We start from the raw sequence: 15511 nt of genomic DNA on the forward strand, positions 1-15511 counted from the left end.
TTGGTTTGGAAACCTGATGGCCAAACCAAAACAGTCGATATTGCAGACAACCACTCAAAATTTAGATTCAAAACTCAGCTTTTACCAGTCAAAAACCAACATTTCCTGAGACTGGTTTGCAACATTCTGCAACTTTGATTCATTTACCAAAAAGATTCCCACCCCTTGCATGTTTTCAATAACATTTTAATTACTTAATTTTCATCCAGGTGAGCCAGTTGATGTATTTGTCCCTTAAGAAAGACAACATTTCCTTACTTGCCCTTAAATGAACCAAAAAGAAAGAACTTTTTTTTCACAGAGTGAGACTGTAATAAAAATGATCAATTAAAATAACATTAATAAGCTATAACTAGGTTTTCAAAATCTATTTATATCCTTTCTTTACTGGAAAAAGATATTAAAAGTTGTGGCTGAAGAAATTATAAGATGGTCTATGCTACAACTTATAGAAATAACAAATGAATATTCCAGCCTTTTACTCACCAAAATGTTCTGATGTTTGCACACTTTGGAGCATTGCATGATTTAACTGCATCTGAGTTGACTATGAGCTACAGAGTTGTATATTGTATCCTCTCCCAGAATTTATTCTGTTAATTTCTTCAGTTCTTCTAGAGTGGCTAGCTGAAGGATAAAAACAACATAATCATAAGCAAATTTCCACTAGTCACATATTTATTGGCATTTAATTGTCTACTGCTCAAAAGACCAAGACATGAAACTCTAAGACTACTGGTATTGTCCAGAGAGGTCGCATAATAATATTATTATGGGGTCAGCTTTTTAATTTGCAACTAATGGCAAGTTTGATTTTTTATCAAACATTGTAACAATTTCACCTACTAACAGATAAGCTGGATTATGTGTACTAAAGGCATCCGTGGTTGAGTGTCAATTGATACCCTTGATCGATCCTCTAAATCGACTCTCTATCAACACCCGATCGATACTCAATAAACACTCCATTGACACCTCGGTTGACACTCAATCTACATTTCTATTACTCAGTTTTGCAAATGTCACAGGGTAGGTGCATTTGATCACCTGGTATGACACCATTCTTAGCCCAGGAGACAGTTCAAAATGTCAAATGCCTGGCAGGTTCAGGGTGGGGCGGGGGGGATGGTTGGGCAGGAGATAGTGGAGTTCCAAATGACTGATCCATAAGCCTGATACAACAAATATCAAAACATATTTTTACTACAATTGCTACTGATCTTGCTATCTCAGTGGTCAAAATTTGTTGTGGACTCACTCAGCTGCGCTTCGTGAGTCCACAACATTTTAACCACTGTGATGGTGCGTATCATTGTCGATAAGAGTACAGACCACACTAAACCACATGCAATTTGTTAAATTCAACCCAGTGAAGTCATTTATCAACATTAATGAACAAACATCATCATAATTTCAACTGTGGCAACAAACAGAGCTTTTTTTCAATAGAATGGTAACTAGAGACAAAAGCAGAAACTTATCCATAGATTAAATTTTCAGAGTCAACAACTCTTTTAATGGTATAATGAATATGATAATTAAGTCAGGTCGTGATGGATTGTCATGCATGGCTGACTGAGTTTTTCCTTCAATGCAAATTTCCTTTATATTTACATGAGCTTTCTTTCAAGGGAATTGTTTAAGTTCAGAAATTACCAGAGGCATTGTGCACAACCATTTATACGTAAATAGAGTTAAGTTTAAGCTTAATTATTAAGTTACGTTTATTTCAAGCACTGATCATGCTAAAATCTATGCTATGACAGACACTTCAATTTAATGCACAAGACTTGACTGAGTGAGAAAAAAAAATTATCTTTGTCAACGTTTGTAAATAAGTATATGTGAATTGAAAATAAAGTTTGGTCTTTCTTAACGAAGAGCTTTGCCGATCAACTGTGATTCAGTCAAGTGCAATTAACCTTCGACCAAATTGTTTTCACTGCCGAGGATCTGCCTTGCCATAAATATACGCAATTCACAGCTCTTTATGTAGCCATTGCTGCGTTTAATTTACTTTTTAAACTCCGTTATTCTCTGAACATTGAAAACAAATGAACGAAATTCAGAGACTTACCTTTTCCTGGTCCAAAACACAACGAAAATTTCACCAAAGCCGCCATAATGAAGCGAAATGAAGAAAAATGTCTGCTTTCCTCACAGCCGACTTCGTTGACCTTTATTCCGATTGGCCAGAAAAATGCGGGAAGCCGCTGGCAGCCGCGTTTTCCCGCTGTTTTCGAGTTGTTTCCTTGTGCCACCTCCAGGTCAAGTGAAAACTTTTTTATTAAAAAAATACACATTGACAAAAAAGCAAGCTTTCATTTTATCGTTAAAACAGCAAAAAATACGAAAACGCAGGTTATTAGGGCGTTAAAAGCGGAGTCGCAAGATATGGCCATATTTGACCTCGCCTTTGACATGACATGACGTAGGATCAAAGTTGTACAAAGCCATGCCGCCTTTGAACGCCTGTGACATAAGAGATCAAAGGTATGCAAAGCCGTGGTGTCTTTGAACGCCTTTAACGCGCGTCAAAACTGTAGTCAAAGTTATTGACATGTTTGACCTCGCCTTTGGCAGGGATCAAATGTATGGCAAATCCATAAGATATTTGATTCCCCCTTTTACGTGGGTCAAAGGTGGAGTCAAAGTTAAGATCAAATTTGCCCTCCTCTTTGTCATTGATCAAATGTATCGGCAAAGCCATGACATTTTTGACACACATTTGACGCGCGTCAAAGTTTGGATCAAAGCTATGATCATATTTGACTTCGACTTTGATTAGGATCAAATTTAGAGTAAATCCAATTTTTCGTGCCGTGATTTTGCATCGATAGCAGCGAGTATATCTCTTGGCCAAAACATTTTTCCTCCTTCCGCTCCCTTATCACCATCTTTCGGATTATCATTAAAGCTATGTATTTTCGCTCACCGTACCAGCGCCTTTTTCGCCCCATCTCTGCCGAAAATGACAATTTAATTACCATGGGCATTGACAACAATTTAAAGTGGCCAAGAAATACCAACTCACGAGTTGATCATTTGTTGTGCATCATGTCATCTTCAGAAAACTAGTGCGACCCCACAGAGAGCTCCCAAATACAGTTCAGTACAATGTATCAGCGTAAATATGATCCCTTTATAATGATAGCGAATGTTACTGGCTACGTCTGTGATTTGAGCTTCTAATTGAATACGTCTTTGAAGAACAGTAATGCCGAATGGCCTAAAAAAAAAATGAGTCAATTTTATTGTCCCGTGTCCTGTCAGTTTATAATAGTTTCATCCTCTGGAGGAATTTGATGGCTTCTTTCTTCTCACTCTAGCTAACTAGAAACAAAAAGGAGCGGATTAGCTGTGATAGGCAGTTTTCCTATGCATACCAGAACACCCTACATATAAGAGAAACAAAATGTTCCCCTTCAGACCCTCCACAAAATTGAAAAGAACATTTCCTGTCCTTCCAGGGGTCAGTTTTTTCCAGGCTTAAATTTCACAACTGCTTAAGTTGTGTGTATAACTGCGATGATCAATCATGTCTTCATATCTTTCTTTGCAGTTTAAATATATGATCTTTCACATATTCACTTGTATTCCTCACCATCTACGGGTATATTACGAACTCACAAAGTGACCAGCTCCCAGTTGGCTCGATAGCTCAGTTGGTAGAGCTCTGCACCAGTATCGCTGAGGTCATGGGTTCGAATTCCGTTCAGGCCTGAATATTTTTCAGGCTTTAATTTCACAACTGCTTAAGCTGTGTGTAAAACTGCGATGATCAATCGTGTCTTCACACCCTTAAATTAAGTTACAATTATTCAGCAACAAAATTTCATCGAAGTTTCTCACACTATTTCCAAAATGCAAATTAAAGCATTCCTCTAGTAAGGAATGATAACAAGTGGCTTTGTATCGCCTTTAATATGGCTTTTTATTGTATAAAACTTAGTAGTATACCAAGTGGTAGCAAGTTAGTAAAGACGATATCCCACACGTGAGATTTCATTTTCGGAAAATGTTCGAAAAATGTTTGGAAACGTTCGTCCTGCCTTCGGAACACTTTTAAAGAATCTTCGGAAACCTTCGGAAAATGGTCGGAAATCTTCGGAAAATCGCCTTAAACTTCATAACGTATTGTGAGAATTTTAAATAACAAAAACAAAATAACTTGGTCGCTTGGACATAAGAGATTTCTCTTCTCGTGTTGAAAAATATTTTTAAACACTCGAAGAGAAGGCGCGGCCATATAACATCCACGAATGGCTTTGGGTACTGTTTTCAGGGGGTTTTAGCAAAAGAAATATAACGTATTGAGAGCGACTGCAAGTGATTGTAAGCATGGGTCAACATTAAGTTGGCATTGTCTATATTCTAACAAATCAATGATTCTCTTACCTTTCCATTTCTTAGGTCTCGTCGCTGGAGGTATGGTCAACTTCTCAGAAATTTTTATGTCAAAGAAATCCACTGGTAAAAATAATTTATATGTTACATTTCTAAAGGCATAAGTGGCAATGGAACCAAATTTAACACACTGCTAGGTTTAAGCGTCCTTGAAATTTTTAGGTAGATTTAGTACTTCAGACGGCCCACGTGACATGTTACGTGACGTTTAGCGGAAAATAACCAATATCTAACGAGCTGGTGGCGTATTTTAGCAAGATCATTCAACAAAAAACGCATTTTAGATGCATTTCAATTATTTTATCCTCTCACATTTCGTGTGACCGTCCCAGTTTTCGCGGAAAAATGTTATGAGATCAAAGGTTGTTTTTTCTAAAAGAAGGTTCGACTTTTGATCATTTATATTTTCCAAAAACGAAATCAAGGAAGATCATTCCAAAAGTACCAAGGTAGATAATTTAAATTTGCATCGAAAACGCTCATTTATTGATGAAAAAGTCACCACCAATTTACCGACTTACTAAATTTTAAGAAAATAATTACGTGATATGTCACGTAATCAGACAAATTCAAACTAACAACTTTAGGCAAGAGAGGACCCCGAGTTTTATAATCAGGGAAAATTTCAGCTTGGCTACAATAATCTACAATGTCCTTTTTTCCCCTGAAGCATATTCTTTAAATTACGTGTTTTCGTTTTCTCTAAACAACCCCCGAAAGGCTCTCAATAAATAAATGTAATTTAATTTTTTTTAAACTCCGTGTGAGTGTACATTCGTGGCGATACTGTTCAAAGTAGCACTAAAATCCCTTTTCGACAAACAAAACGCGCAATGCTGTATACGAAAGGGAAAAAACCTCGAACGATTTGGAGATAAAATCAATCACCAAGAGATTATCAAGGTAACTTACCTTGACAATCTTTTGCATTTACGTAATAACTGACCCATAAAAATGGCCAAAAGGACTCGTGTTATCTGCTTATGTGCATAGCACGAAGAATCGTTGGAAAAATGTGTACCAGAGAAATGCTTCTCATGTTTACTTCTTTAAACTTTCATCTTTAAAGTAATGGAATGGATTTTTGATGCGTTCTTGTAGATTGTGACGCCGCGATGGGTATTGAGAGTGGAAAAATTCCTGACTCTGCACTAAAGGCTACTTCTGTGGTAAGCTGTGGTAAAGTCAAAGGTTAAGTCTGCATACGAACCAAGGGGCTTACGAGGCCTGCGTTTATCTCAGCTTTCAGTAGCATGAAGCGATTAGTAGTACTTCTGCTTCCCTTCTGGATGGGACGCTGGTCAAACGCAAGATTACCCTCTTCCTCCGCCCTTGCTGGAGGAGGAGAGGCCAGGGAAGGGAGAAGGTCATCCGAAGTTACAGGGCTTTCCCAAATTAGTGGCTGGGATTATGATTGGAATTATGGAATTTTGCGTCTGAGGAAAATAAGTTGCATATTTCAATAGATTAAGATAATTTCTTGCTTATTATAAGAACACAGACTGCTAAATGGTTACAAAAAGCATTCTAATTATAATAGATATCAAACTTCTCTCTGAACGTTTGTCAAAAAATCCCTAAACAAACTAACTGTACGGTAAAGAGTAGGGGATCTTAAATCGTTGGTGTTTACATTTGGTTAGGGAGGAGTTTTTTTGTCTGTTGATTTTTCTCTTGTACTGTATTTAAGTTTGTTGTGCCGGGCCGGAGTATACTTTGTGCTTTATGAGCATTACTTATTACGTTTTGCAGTATAGCGCTAGCTTTGAACCAAGCAAAGGCAGATTAAATCAGCCGACCTCGTACATCGCCAGAACCAATGACATCGGTCAATGGATTCAGGTGGACCTTGGAAAGGTGGCCAAAGTGACAAGAGTCGGAACTCAGGGCCGTTATAATGTGGGACAGTGGGTGACCAAGTTCATTGTCTCATACAGCATTGATGGAGGATACTTTGAATTTCAAACGCATGAACCGTATAACTTCCCTCAGGTAAGCTGTAAACTGGTTGGTTTCCTCAATTTACAAAATCATCTCTTGCAGAAAAGAAGGACGTCTTACTCGCAAAATCATTGACAGATGTCTGAAAAATCTTTGGTGTTTTCCGCTAGATGTTTTTGTTCGCTTGCTTGTCTTATCTACAGAAGATTATGGTAGCCCTTAGAGGACATATCATGGACATCTCAATTTTGTAATTATTGATAACTATTATTACTTAACTAGTTACTTTTTTTCGCTCATTTTATTGTTATTTTTGTCATACGTTTTATTCATGAGCCCCTGGCTCGGATACCGAGGGGAAACTCTTCCCAAGCATGACTTTAATAAATTGACTACTTGTTACTTTGGTTTTTCTACGGTTTGAGATTGGCTGAGTAGTCTTACTGGTAAGTAATTGGTTTGTTTTTGGTTTTACGACACTCAATTCAAAACCTCGCTCTAAAACAAGAACTTCGTGCGATAATCGCATAATTAAATGTAGTTGACATAAAACAAAAATGAAGAGTAGAAGAGTCAAATAATCTCCGTGAGAAGACACCTATATGTTTGTCCTTTATGCAGGAATATATCGCCAATACGAACTACCAGAGTGTCGTTGTCAATACACTGGATGAACCAATCATAGCTCGCTATATTCGTATTCATCCAGTTACTTGGCATGGACACATATCGATGAGGATTGAACTGTATGGCTGTTTTACAGGTGAGATAGATGAGATGTTTACCTGGACTTCCATATATATATTGCCTTCAGTAGTTAAACTTTACCTAGTAAGAATCTCACAACTATTCTAACTTTACTCAGTGTGCCTTCGTTTCGTTCTCCAACTATTTGTATGATTGGCAAGGTCATAAGCGACCTTAGCTCAAGAAAAAGATCAACCGGCCTTGTTCAACAGGATCACCATCACGAAAGACTATCCACTTCAAGTTTAGTTGCCCCCAAAACGGCCAAGACTGCTAAGATAAAGGGGGCACGAATTCCAACTCCCCCTGATAAGAAGTGAGAGATACAAAAACTCATTTATGAACATATGTCTCTTTAAACTTTTGTAGATTTGAAGTTGTATTCATCTTACTTTTATTCATGTTTTCGATTGTTAAGACTCACATCTGCTGAGTCTGAGTTTGCTTAGTAAAGACTTCATTCATTCATTCATTCATTCATTCATTCATTCATTCATTCATTCATTCAGATTCGTTATGAGAGATTACTTTTTGTGAAGAGCCCTTTTCAAAGTTCAAAATAACCATCCATCTAGTGATGGATAACATTACAGCACCCGCTTCGCTTCGAAACACATAGGCTACGTACCTCGGTTACCTAAGCAATTTGTTTCTTAAAATCGTATTTTTGCGGCAGGATTTCGAGCCCCCAAGCCTCCTGCGTGCATGGCTGGACTGGGATTGGAAAATCGAAACATCCCTGATTCCTCTATAACGGCTTCCAGTATGAACAGCGCTACCTACAGTCCAACTCTGGGTCGCCTTCATTATTATTACGGCTGGATAGCTGGTACCTCCAACCAACAGCAATGGTTTCAAGTGGACCTTGGAGGCTGGACCAAGGTGACCAGGGTATCTACCCAAGGGAGGCAGAACGCAGCACAGTGGGTTACAAAGTACAAACTCGCTTATAGTTACGATGGAGTGTTCTACGAGGAATACAAAGAAGACAGCGGCCAAGTCAAGGTAGTTATTTAATCTGTTGAAATGAACCATTATCAATGCACAATTTTTTAATGAGATTATTACCTTTTGAAACTGCAGTGGATAGTTACAGCCGGTACATACTAAGTCACCAACGCTTCTTCCGTCGGGTTTGTAATATGATTCACCGCCGAGCATTGGGGCATTCATTGTCTCTCTAAGCGGGAACGGTCTTGTACCGCCTTTTGGATTTCATTCCAGGTCAGGTGCATGGACCTATTGGCTAAGTTCTTTAATTAACCGCGGACCTTCTCCAAGTTATTCTTGGCAACGAGCTAACTTGAAAATTTAACCTACATTTTTCAAGTTTGCCCTTTGTAATCTGTGTTAGTCTTCTCTAACTTTAACCATCATTTTTCCTTTATGGTTTGTTATTATCTCTTTGGATAGGTTTTCTTCAATTTGGACGTCATTTTGTGCGTCGGCAAAATAGCTCAAAATACCTTGAATGAGCTCCTTTTAATAAATGATTCTGATCGATACATGATAAATATACAGTCCGTTCTGGACAACGCGAACTAAGTGTTATGGAATTCGAACCGTGAATACTTAATCTCTTTTTAGTCACTACTTTCCTCTTCATTCAATTTCACAGAGTACTTATTAGTGTTTTCGCAATGTACAAACGCTAATCTTGTACATTATATGAAGAGCCTTCATTTTATAGTCACCAAAAAAAAAGGTAGAGAAAAGGTAATATTTTATGGTCCGAGTGTCCCTACTGCAACATCCTGTCGAGGTTTTTCAAAAAAGGCCAACTTATGCGCCACATCGTTGGAGTACTGTTGGAGCGCATCGTTGCATCATGCAGGAAACATGCATGTGAAGAGTGGCCTCGACATAGCTTAAGAAGAGTCAAGTGGGCAGCAGATGAAAACTGTAATGATTTGAAAAGGCAATGCATAACACGAGGCCAAACTCCACTCCACTACTTTGCATGTACTGAACGTCTACACGAGGCCTTTTAGTGTTGTTAAATTGCCAGGATGGCCGCAAAAGGTTTCACGGATTTTAATTTCAAAATTGAAGAAAACTCTGAATAGTTTTGAGATGCAGCTGGTTCAAGATAATAGAGAGGTTAAGTATGACGTTAACGGCAGACGGCAAACGGCAGACGGCAAACGGCAAACGGCAAACGGCAAACGGCAAACGGCAAAGACAACTTCTGATTTTGAGTTCTTTTCTTCTAATCCGCAAATAAAGCTCACAAAAATGGAATAACGTCTCCTACTATTCATTGCAAATACAAATAATTTCACTCTACTGTACACACAGCTGAAGAGAGACGGCAAAAGTGTCATTTTTGCCGTTTGCCGTTTGCCGTAAACGTCATGCTTGACCTCTCTAATGGCACTCATTTCAAAGTACGATTTAGAAAGCATTTCCCATGAGTTAAACTTGTTGGTTCTTAATTCTCCGTGCAGGAATTCGAAGGCAACACGGACCAATATATGGTTGTCAGCCATCTCCTGAAGAAGTCCATAGTAACACGATACATCCGAATCATTCCAGTCTCTTGGCAGGGCGTCATTGCCTTAAGAGCTGACTTTTATGGATGCAAGTCAGGCGAGTATCTTGCATACATGATTTTTTTTCACCCCGAGGCTGTTGCCCCTGGACAAAATCTTTGAATTTTGACTACGTTTTAACATTTTTGACATCTCTCTCCACCTCTCATATTAGTTCTGAAAATTTGTAACGAGATAAATGTTGAAGTCTTATACCTCGAAATTAAAAAACTAGAAAGGTCTGGTATTTTTTTTATTATTTTGGAATATAATGATGTCATTTGCAAACCATTTTTTTTATATAGATATTCGTACTTTACCAACTGAATACATCTTGACCAAAATGGACTTTGTGAATCCATAGCAACTACTACATCAAAGCTTGTGGGATATGTTTTTTTTAATATTCGTCAATAGGTTTTGACATTCCTAAGATAGTGTGCGCTTCCCCTCTTGGAATGGAAGACGGCCAAATACCAGATTCAGCCATTGTAGCATCGTCACGTTATAACCAATATTGGGGACCAGAGCGAGGAAGACTAAACGAGAAAACAGAAGGTAACAGCTTGGCTTCAAGAGTGTGTCGTTTTGCCGCGTAGACCTTTCCCTTGGGATTGCCCTTTGTGTCCTGCAAGAAAAATGTTGTGTCTGCCATGTAATTGATCCTAAGAATCACGAGCTGCAATATGATGGTCAAGGTCTTCGTTTGTGTGTGACTGTGGACCACAATTGCGTCTTGTTCCATACAAAAGAAATTTGGGCAATAACCAGCCATCTTGGCCTTACTAATTGTCAATAGCCCATAATAACTTGGTGTTACTGTTTTTCAATTTGATCTGGACCTTCACATTCGAGCTAAAGAAAAGGAATGCAGGATGGGTTTAGACCCGTAATATTTGTAGAAGTGTGGATTTTTCTGTACCAGTCATTCAATCGATCCCATTACGCACCCATGTCACAGATAAACTCTATTTCACTGACTGGATGCAAAAGAAAATTATATATTTATAATCTTTAAGGAGCTCTGGAGAGGGATTCGATTTCCCAGTTGTGCAAAAAGGTTGTGAGGTAGATAATGTTGCCCGTGCTGGTATGTAACAGGTTTCATTTGGCTTTCCTCGTTAAATAATACTCCATTTATTCTGCATCGATTTAGGGAGTTTTCACGGAGGATGGATATCCCAATACCCAGATGCTAATCAGTTCTTACAGATTGACTTGGGCAAGGTTACCAAGGTAACCAGAATCGCTACTCAAGGGCGATATGATTCAGGCTGGTGGTCAAAAACTTATACCCTGGCATACAGTGTAGATGGCGGAACATTCATTTCATACAATAATGGCCAGGTACGTAACATTTCCTATCCAGCTATTCTTTTGGCTTATCCCCCTTTCCCATTCGTACGCGGGAGGAGTGTGTGACCAACCAGAAGAAGGTCTGCGTAGAAAGCTAAGGTTTACAATTTGTGAGGGAATGAGAGGGGTACGCGCCACAGAGTAACATTGTCCACATTTCTTAACTTTTAAGGTTCTGCAAGGAAACACAGACAATGTGAATGCCGAAGGCCGTATCCTTCATCCCCCAATCATTGCCAGATTTATCAAGATCAACGTTAAAACATATCAAGGATACCCTTCATTGAGAGTGGAGTTTTATGGCTGCAGGCAAGGTATGCCCAATTTGAAAGGAAATTTGTTCTGGAGAAAAAGCTGTGCATGCGAGTGTAAAGGCTCAAAAAGCAATTAATTTTAAGAACATGTTAGATTACTAGCATTTTTATACCCGAGGTAGACGTTTGGACAAGAACTTTATTCTAGACATTCTACCATTTGGTAATTTGTCGCTGAAAAATATAACACAAATCTACAGTATTGAATGAAGCAGTCGCCACTTTGTTCATAATTCAACCAAGAGTCATAACCTTACAGTGCTTTATAGGAACAGTTCGTGATTAAGAATTTACTTTACTACCACCTCAGTTAATTTCAGTTTATTTCACCTCAGTTAATAGGAACATTTCAAATTTGAATTAAACATAATTATATACATGTAGGTGTAGGTTTTCCCACGCAAGATACCACGCTGTCATGCGTATCGCACTGGTTGTCTGCTTTCTTTTTCCCTCAAGCAATATATCCACATAACTAAGACAGGGTTCTTTCAATTTTTACTCCAAAAGGTTTCCCGACGCCGAAGCCACCAGTGTGTTTAGAAGCCCTCGGAATGCAAAATGGAAGAATTCCAGATTCGGCGATAACGGCCTCGAGTGAATACAATGCTGCATACAAGGCCATGAATGGCAGATTGCATTTCCTGCTTAGATCAGGGAGACATGGAGCGTGGGCAGCGAAAACGAATGACGTCTTCCAGTATCTTCAAATAAATTTTGGTGATTGGACAAAAGTAACTCGAGTTGCTATTCAAGGAAGACAAGATGCCGATCAATGGGTGAAAAGCTTCAGCCTTTCGTATGGCTACGATGCTGTGTTTTTTAAAGATTACAATGAGAACGGGGCAAAAAAGGTAATTGATCGTCATGACAACTGCAGTAGTCAGTACAAAACGATAAATTAGTTTTGAAAGAGCTACATAAATGTGTTCAGCAAAGCTGCTGATTTGATTTACAGACAAGCAAATAGTGAGCGCAATGCTTTTTCTGATGTGTGACTTCATTTCATTGTCTTTCAGATATTTCCAGGAAATAATGATCGGTATACCCCTGTCAATCACGATCTGGAAACGCCCATTATTACTCGTTACATTCGTGTTCATCCAGAAACATGGCAAACTCATATTTCTATGAGAGCCGAATTTTATGGCTGCAGGGAAGGTGAGAATAATCATCTAAGCTTAAATCACGAACCATTTCTTTACCAGATTGATGTCATCTAAAGACGAAAATATCATTATTCTCTGCAATTAGTGTCTGCAAGACATACAAAAAGAAGGAAACTTCTTTTAATGTATCTTACTGAAGTACAATGTAGCCCCTATGGTAAAGTATTTCTATGTATCTTATATATTTTATTTACAGACGTTTTTATTCCCTTTTCGCTTCCTGCGTCACATTTAAGTTTAAGCGCAAGCTTTGCAAACTCTGAATGCAAATTTACGGAGCAATCTTCGGATTGACTGGTCAGGTGCACTAAAACGGTAATTCAGAAAACTAAAAACCAAAAATACCATTATTTACAAAGAGTCTCATGACAACGTTAAACCTGACATTCTTGCGTTCATGACACCTGACAATGTGTGGTGCGGAACAATGTTGTTTTCATGCCGAATTGACGGTATGTTTAATTTCAGTAAGTGTGTCTAGCACAAGTTGTTGGACTAAATACTTTTCTTGCAAACTAGGGTTTAAACCACCGAAACTGGATTGTCAGTCAGAACTTGGAATGAAAAGTGGAAAAATCTCACACGGTGCTATTACTGCTACCACAAGCTATAATCAGTACTATGGTCCAGAGCGTGCCAGACTCGATACGGTGAAGACAGGCAGCTTCATTGGAGCGTGGGTTCCTAAGACACAGGACATGGGACAGTGGATTCAAGTTGATCTTGGAAAATACGCCAAAATCACACGTATAGCAACTCAGGGCAGGCAAGATGCAGCTCAGTGGGTGAAAAGCTATTCTATCACCTACAGCGCTGGTGAAAGTCCATTCATTCTTTACAATAACAACCAGGTGTGAATGAATGAATGAAAAGTTTATTAACGTGTCAGTGTATTTAACTATAGATTAGCTAACTGGGGACACCTAACTAAAGTCAATAGCTAATAACTAGTTTACAAAAGCTAATAAATAAGGGTTGAAGTTAATAAATACTTATTTACAGCATAATAATAAATACTATAAAATAATATAAAAGGATTCTGTTCACGATTTACATAGTTTGCAGCAACTGCTATCGGTGCCAAAGAGGTCTGAAAGGTCAATTATTTTATCCTCGTCTTAAATAAATTGGCACTCAACGAAACAGTTACATCTACAATGTACATAGCGAAAGAAGTAGAAGTAGTTTGAAAGCTGTATTTAATTCATTTTTTAACTTGGAAAATGAGGTAGTCATTTCCTAGTAGTAGGTATGGATAGGAAAAACTCATTAGCTCCTTCGTTCCTTCCATCACTCCTTCCCTTCATGTTACACTTTTTCTTCGCAAATCGCGGACCAATAGTAATGTTTAAGAAAATTTTCTGATTCGTGAATCAGGAGAAGGGCATTGTAAGAATTTCCTGGAAGTGGACCCCATGGCCTATGGATTAATTTGAAAAGTCCATCTTAGTTTTTCATATATCATTTTCCAATTAGTTGATCATATCCACCTTGATTAATCCTAAGCGATGCTTCAGTGACTTTTACTTGTCCTTTCTTGTCAGGTTTTTACTGGTAATAAAGACTCGAATACAATCGTTGGGCACATTCTCAATCCACCCATTTTTGCGCGCTACATACGAATCCACCCCAAAGAGTACCAAAGTTACATGGCGTTACGATTTGAACTTTATGGATGCACAAAAGGTTAGTGAATGGCAGTTTACCCTCTTGGTGGGGAATCAAAATACGGAATTATCGTTTACCTGAAACGCTGCATAACTTATAATTACGGTAGCCACGGTATTGATACATTGTTTTCTGCACGCAACTACTTTTGAAAAGATGTCGATTCATTTGAATGTGATACGATTGATGAATCGGTGTGGGATTCCTTGTCATCAGCTTTGCTGATTCCAACTATCGTATTTTGTTCCTCAAAGGATTCATTACTTTGAGTCCACCACCCTGTCAAGCAGCTCTTGGAATGCAGAGCAACAACATACCAGACTCCGCTTTGAGGGCATCTACGTCATACAATGTAAACTCCATGGGACCAAGAAATGGTCGACTTCATTTTCAGCCATCATCAGGCCAGTACGGAGCTTGGGCTGTCTCCACAAATAACGAGTTCCAGTACTTTGAAGTGAACTTTGGTGATTGGACTAAGGTTACAAAGGTTGCGACTCAAGGAAGACAGGATGGAGCGTGGTGGGTAAAGAGCTACACTCTTAGCTACAGCTACGATGGTGTGTTCTTTGAGGATTACAAGGAAGATAATGGGGTCAAGGTATTTTAATTTGTGTTTTTTTTTTTGCATTTTGTTTAGTTCATTACAATAGGCAACTTTCAACAGCTTCGACGAAGCGATTCAAGTGTTTTATCGTTTGGATAAGTGAAATTTAAACAATGAAAGTTCTAAGATGTCTCACAACATGGTGTCAAGGCAGGAAGACTTTACAACTCCTATTGAAGATTACCTTATCTCACGGAAGCAACTTGATCATTTTTTATAAAAAAAACGCGACGAAAGCTTCTTCAACAGTGAGTCCTCCAGGCAGAAACTTCCAGTAAACTAATCTTTTTTAGATAGATTAAAGAATTGACAACGTTTTTCGCTGTGCTTACCGTTTTGTAATTTCTCTAAACACACCAAACAATTTTGATTTCTCTTGTTGATCACTTGATGACGAAAAGTTCTGCAGTCTTCTGAGCCATTTTTTCGGGTATCTCGCCTCCTTCCTCTAACCCTCTCTTTCTCTGTTTCACGACATTGCTCGTTATTATTTTGTCACCCTTAGCCCAGTTATTCCTAGCCCGGAAATTACCACCCAATGTGCTCTGCTGGCACGCTTTCCGCGCTGGAGCTCCGCTACGAATAGACAGGATAAAAATGTATAAAAATAAAAATGAACTACAGAAAAAGCAATATGAGCCATTAGGCCTAGTCCACCTGAAACCTTTATTAAGTAATTATGAAAACTACCATATGCTGCGCCTATCTCTTTACCACGTGCACACTCTCTTGTCAACTACAGACTGAACATTTACTCTTTCATTGTGTTAG

General features: G+C 38.5%; 4 protein-coding genes across 4 annotated transcripts in view; all 4 read left to right on the forward strand.

Moving 5' to 3' along the window:
* Nucleotides 1–5544: 5544 nt before the first annotated feature.
* Nucleotides 5545–7390, forward strand: LOC145491303 (retinoschisin-like). Its single transcript, XM_081470472.1, has 2 exons — nt 5545–6399; nt 6970–7390. Exons 1-2 carry the CDS (start codon nt 6133–6135, stop codon nt 7201–7203), a joined length of 501 nt encoding a protein of 166 aa, XP_081326598.1. The 5' UTR covers nt 5545–6132; the 3' UTR covers nt 7204–7390.
* A 410-nt stretch (nt 7391–7800) lies between these two features.
* Nucleotides 7801–12759, forward strand: LOC145489521 (lactadherin-like). Its single transcript, XM_081468503.1, has 9 exons — nt 7801–8100; nt 8683–8811; nt 9543–9684; nt 10044–10184; nt 10783–11042; nt 11155–11296; nt 11807–12150; nt 12316–12457; nt 12662–12759. Exons 1-9 carry the CDS (start codon nt 7801–7803, stop codon nt 12757–12759), a joined length of 1698 nt encoding a protein of 565 aa, XP_081324629.1.
* On the forward strand, nt 12752–13425 carry LOC145491305 (retinoschisin-like). The gene has a single exon (XM_081470473.1). The coding sequence runs from the start codon at nt 12876–12878 to the stop codon at nt 13320–13322; it is 447 nt and encodes a 148-aa protein (XP_081326599.1). The 5' UTR covers nt 12752–12875; the 3' UTR covers nt 13323–13425.
* A 291-nt stretch (nt 13426–13716) lies between these two features.
* LOC145489522 (uncharacterized) overlaps nt 13717–15511 on the forward strand; it is a 37217-nt gene continuing 35422 nt past the window's right edge. Inside the window, exons 1-3 of the mRNA XM_081468504.1 lie at nt 13717–13806; nt 14010–14151; nt 14388–14734. Coding sequence (XP_081324630.1) covers nt 13717–13806; nt 14010–14151; nt 14388–14734 — 579 coding nt within the window. The remainder of the gene's footprint in view (nt 13807–14009; nt 14152–14387; nt 14735–15511) is intronic.

Source organism: Orbicella franksi, chromosome 6 (genome assembly GCF_964199315.1).
Source record: "Orbicella franksi chromosome 6, jaOrbFran1.1, whole genome shotgun sequence".
In the NCBI taxonomy this organism is placed as follows: Eukaryota; Metazoa; Cnidaria; class Anthozoa; order Scleractinia; family Merulinidae; genus Orbicella; species Orbicella franksi.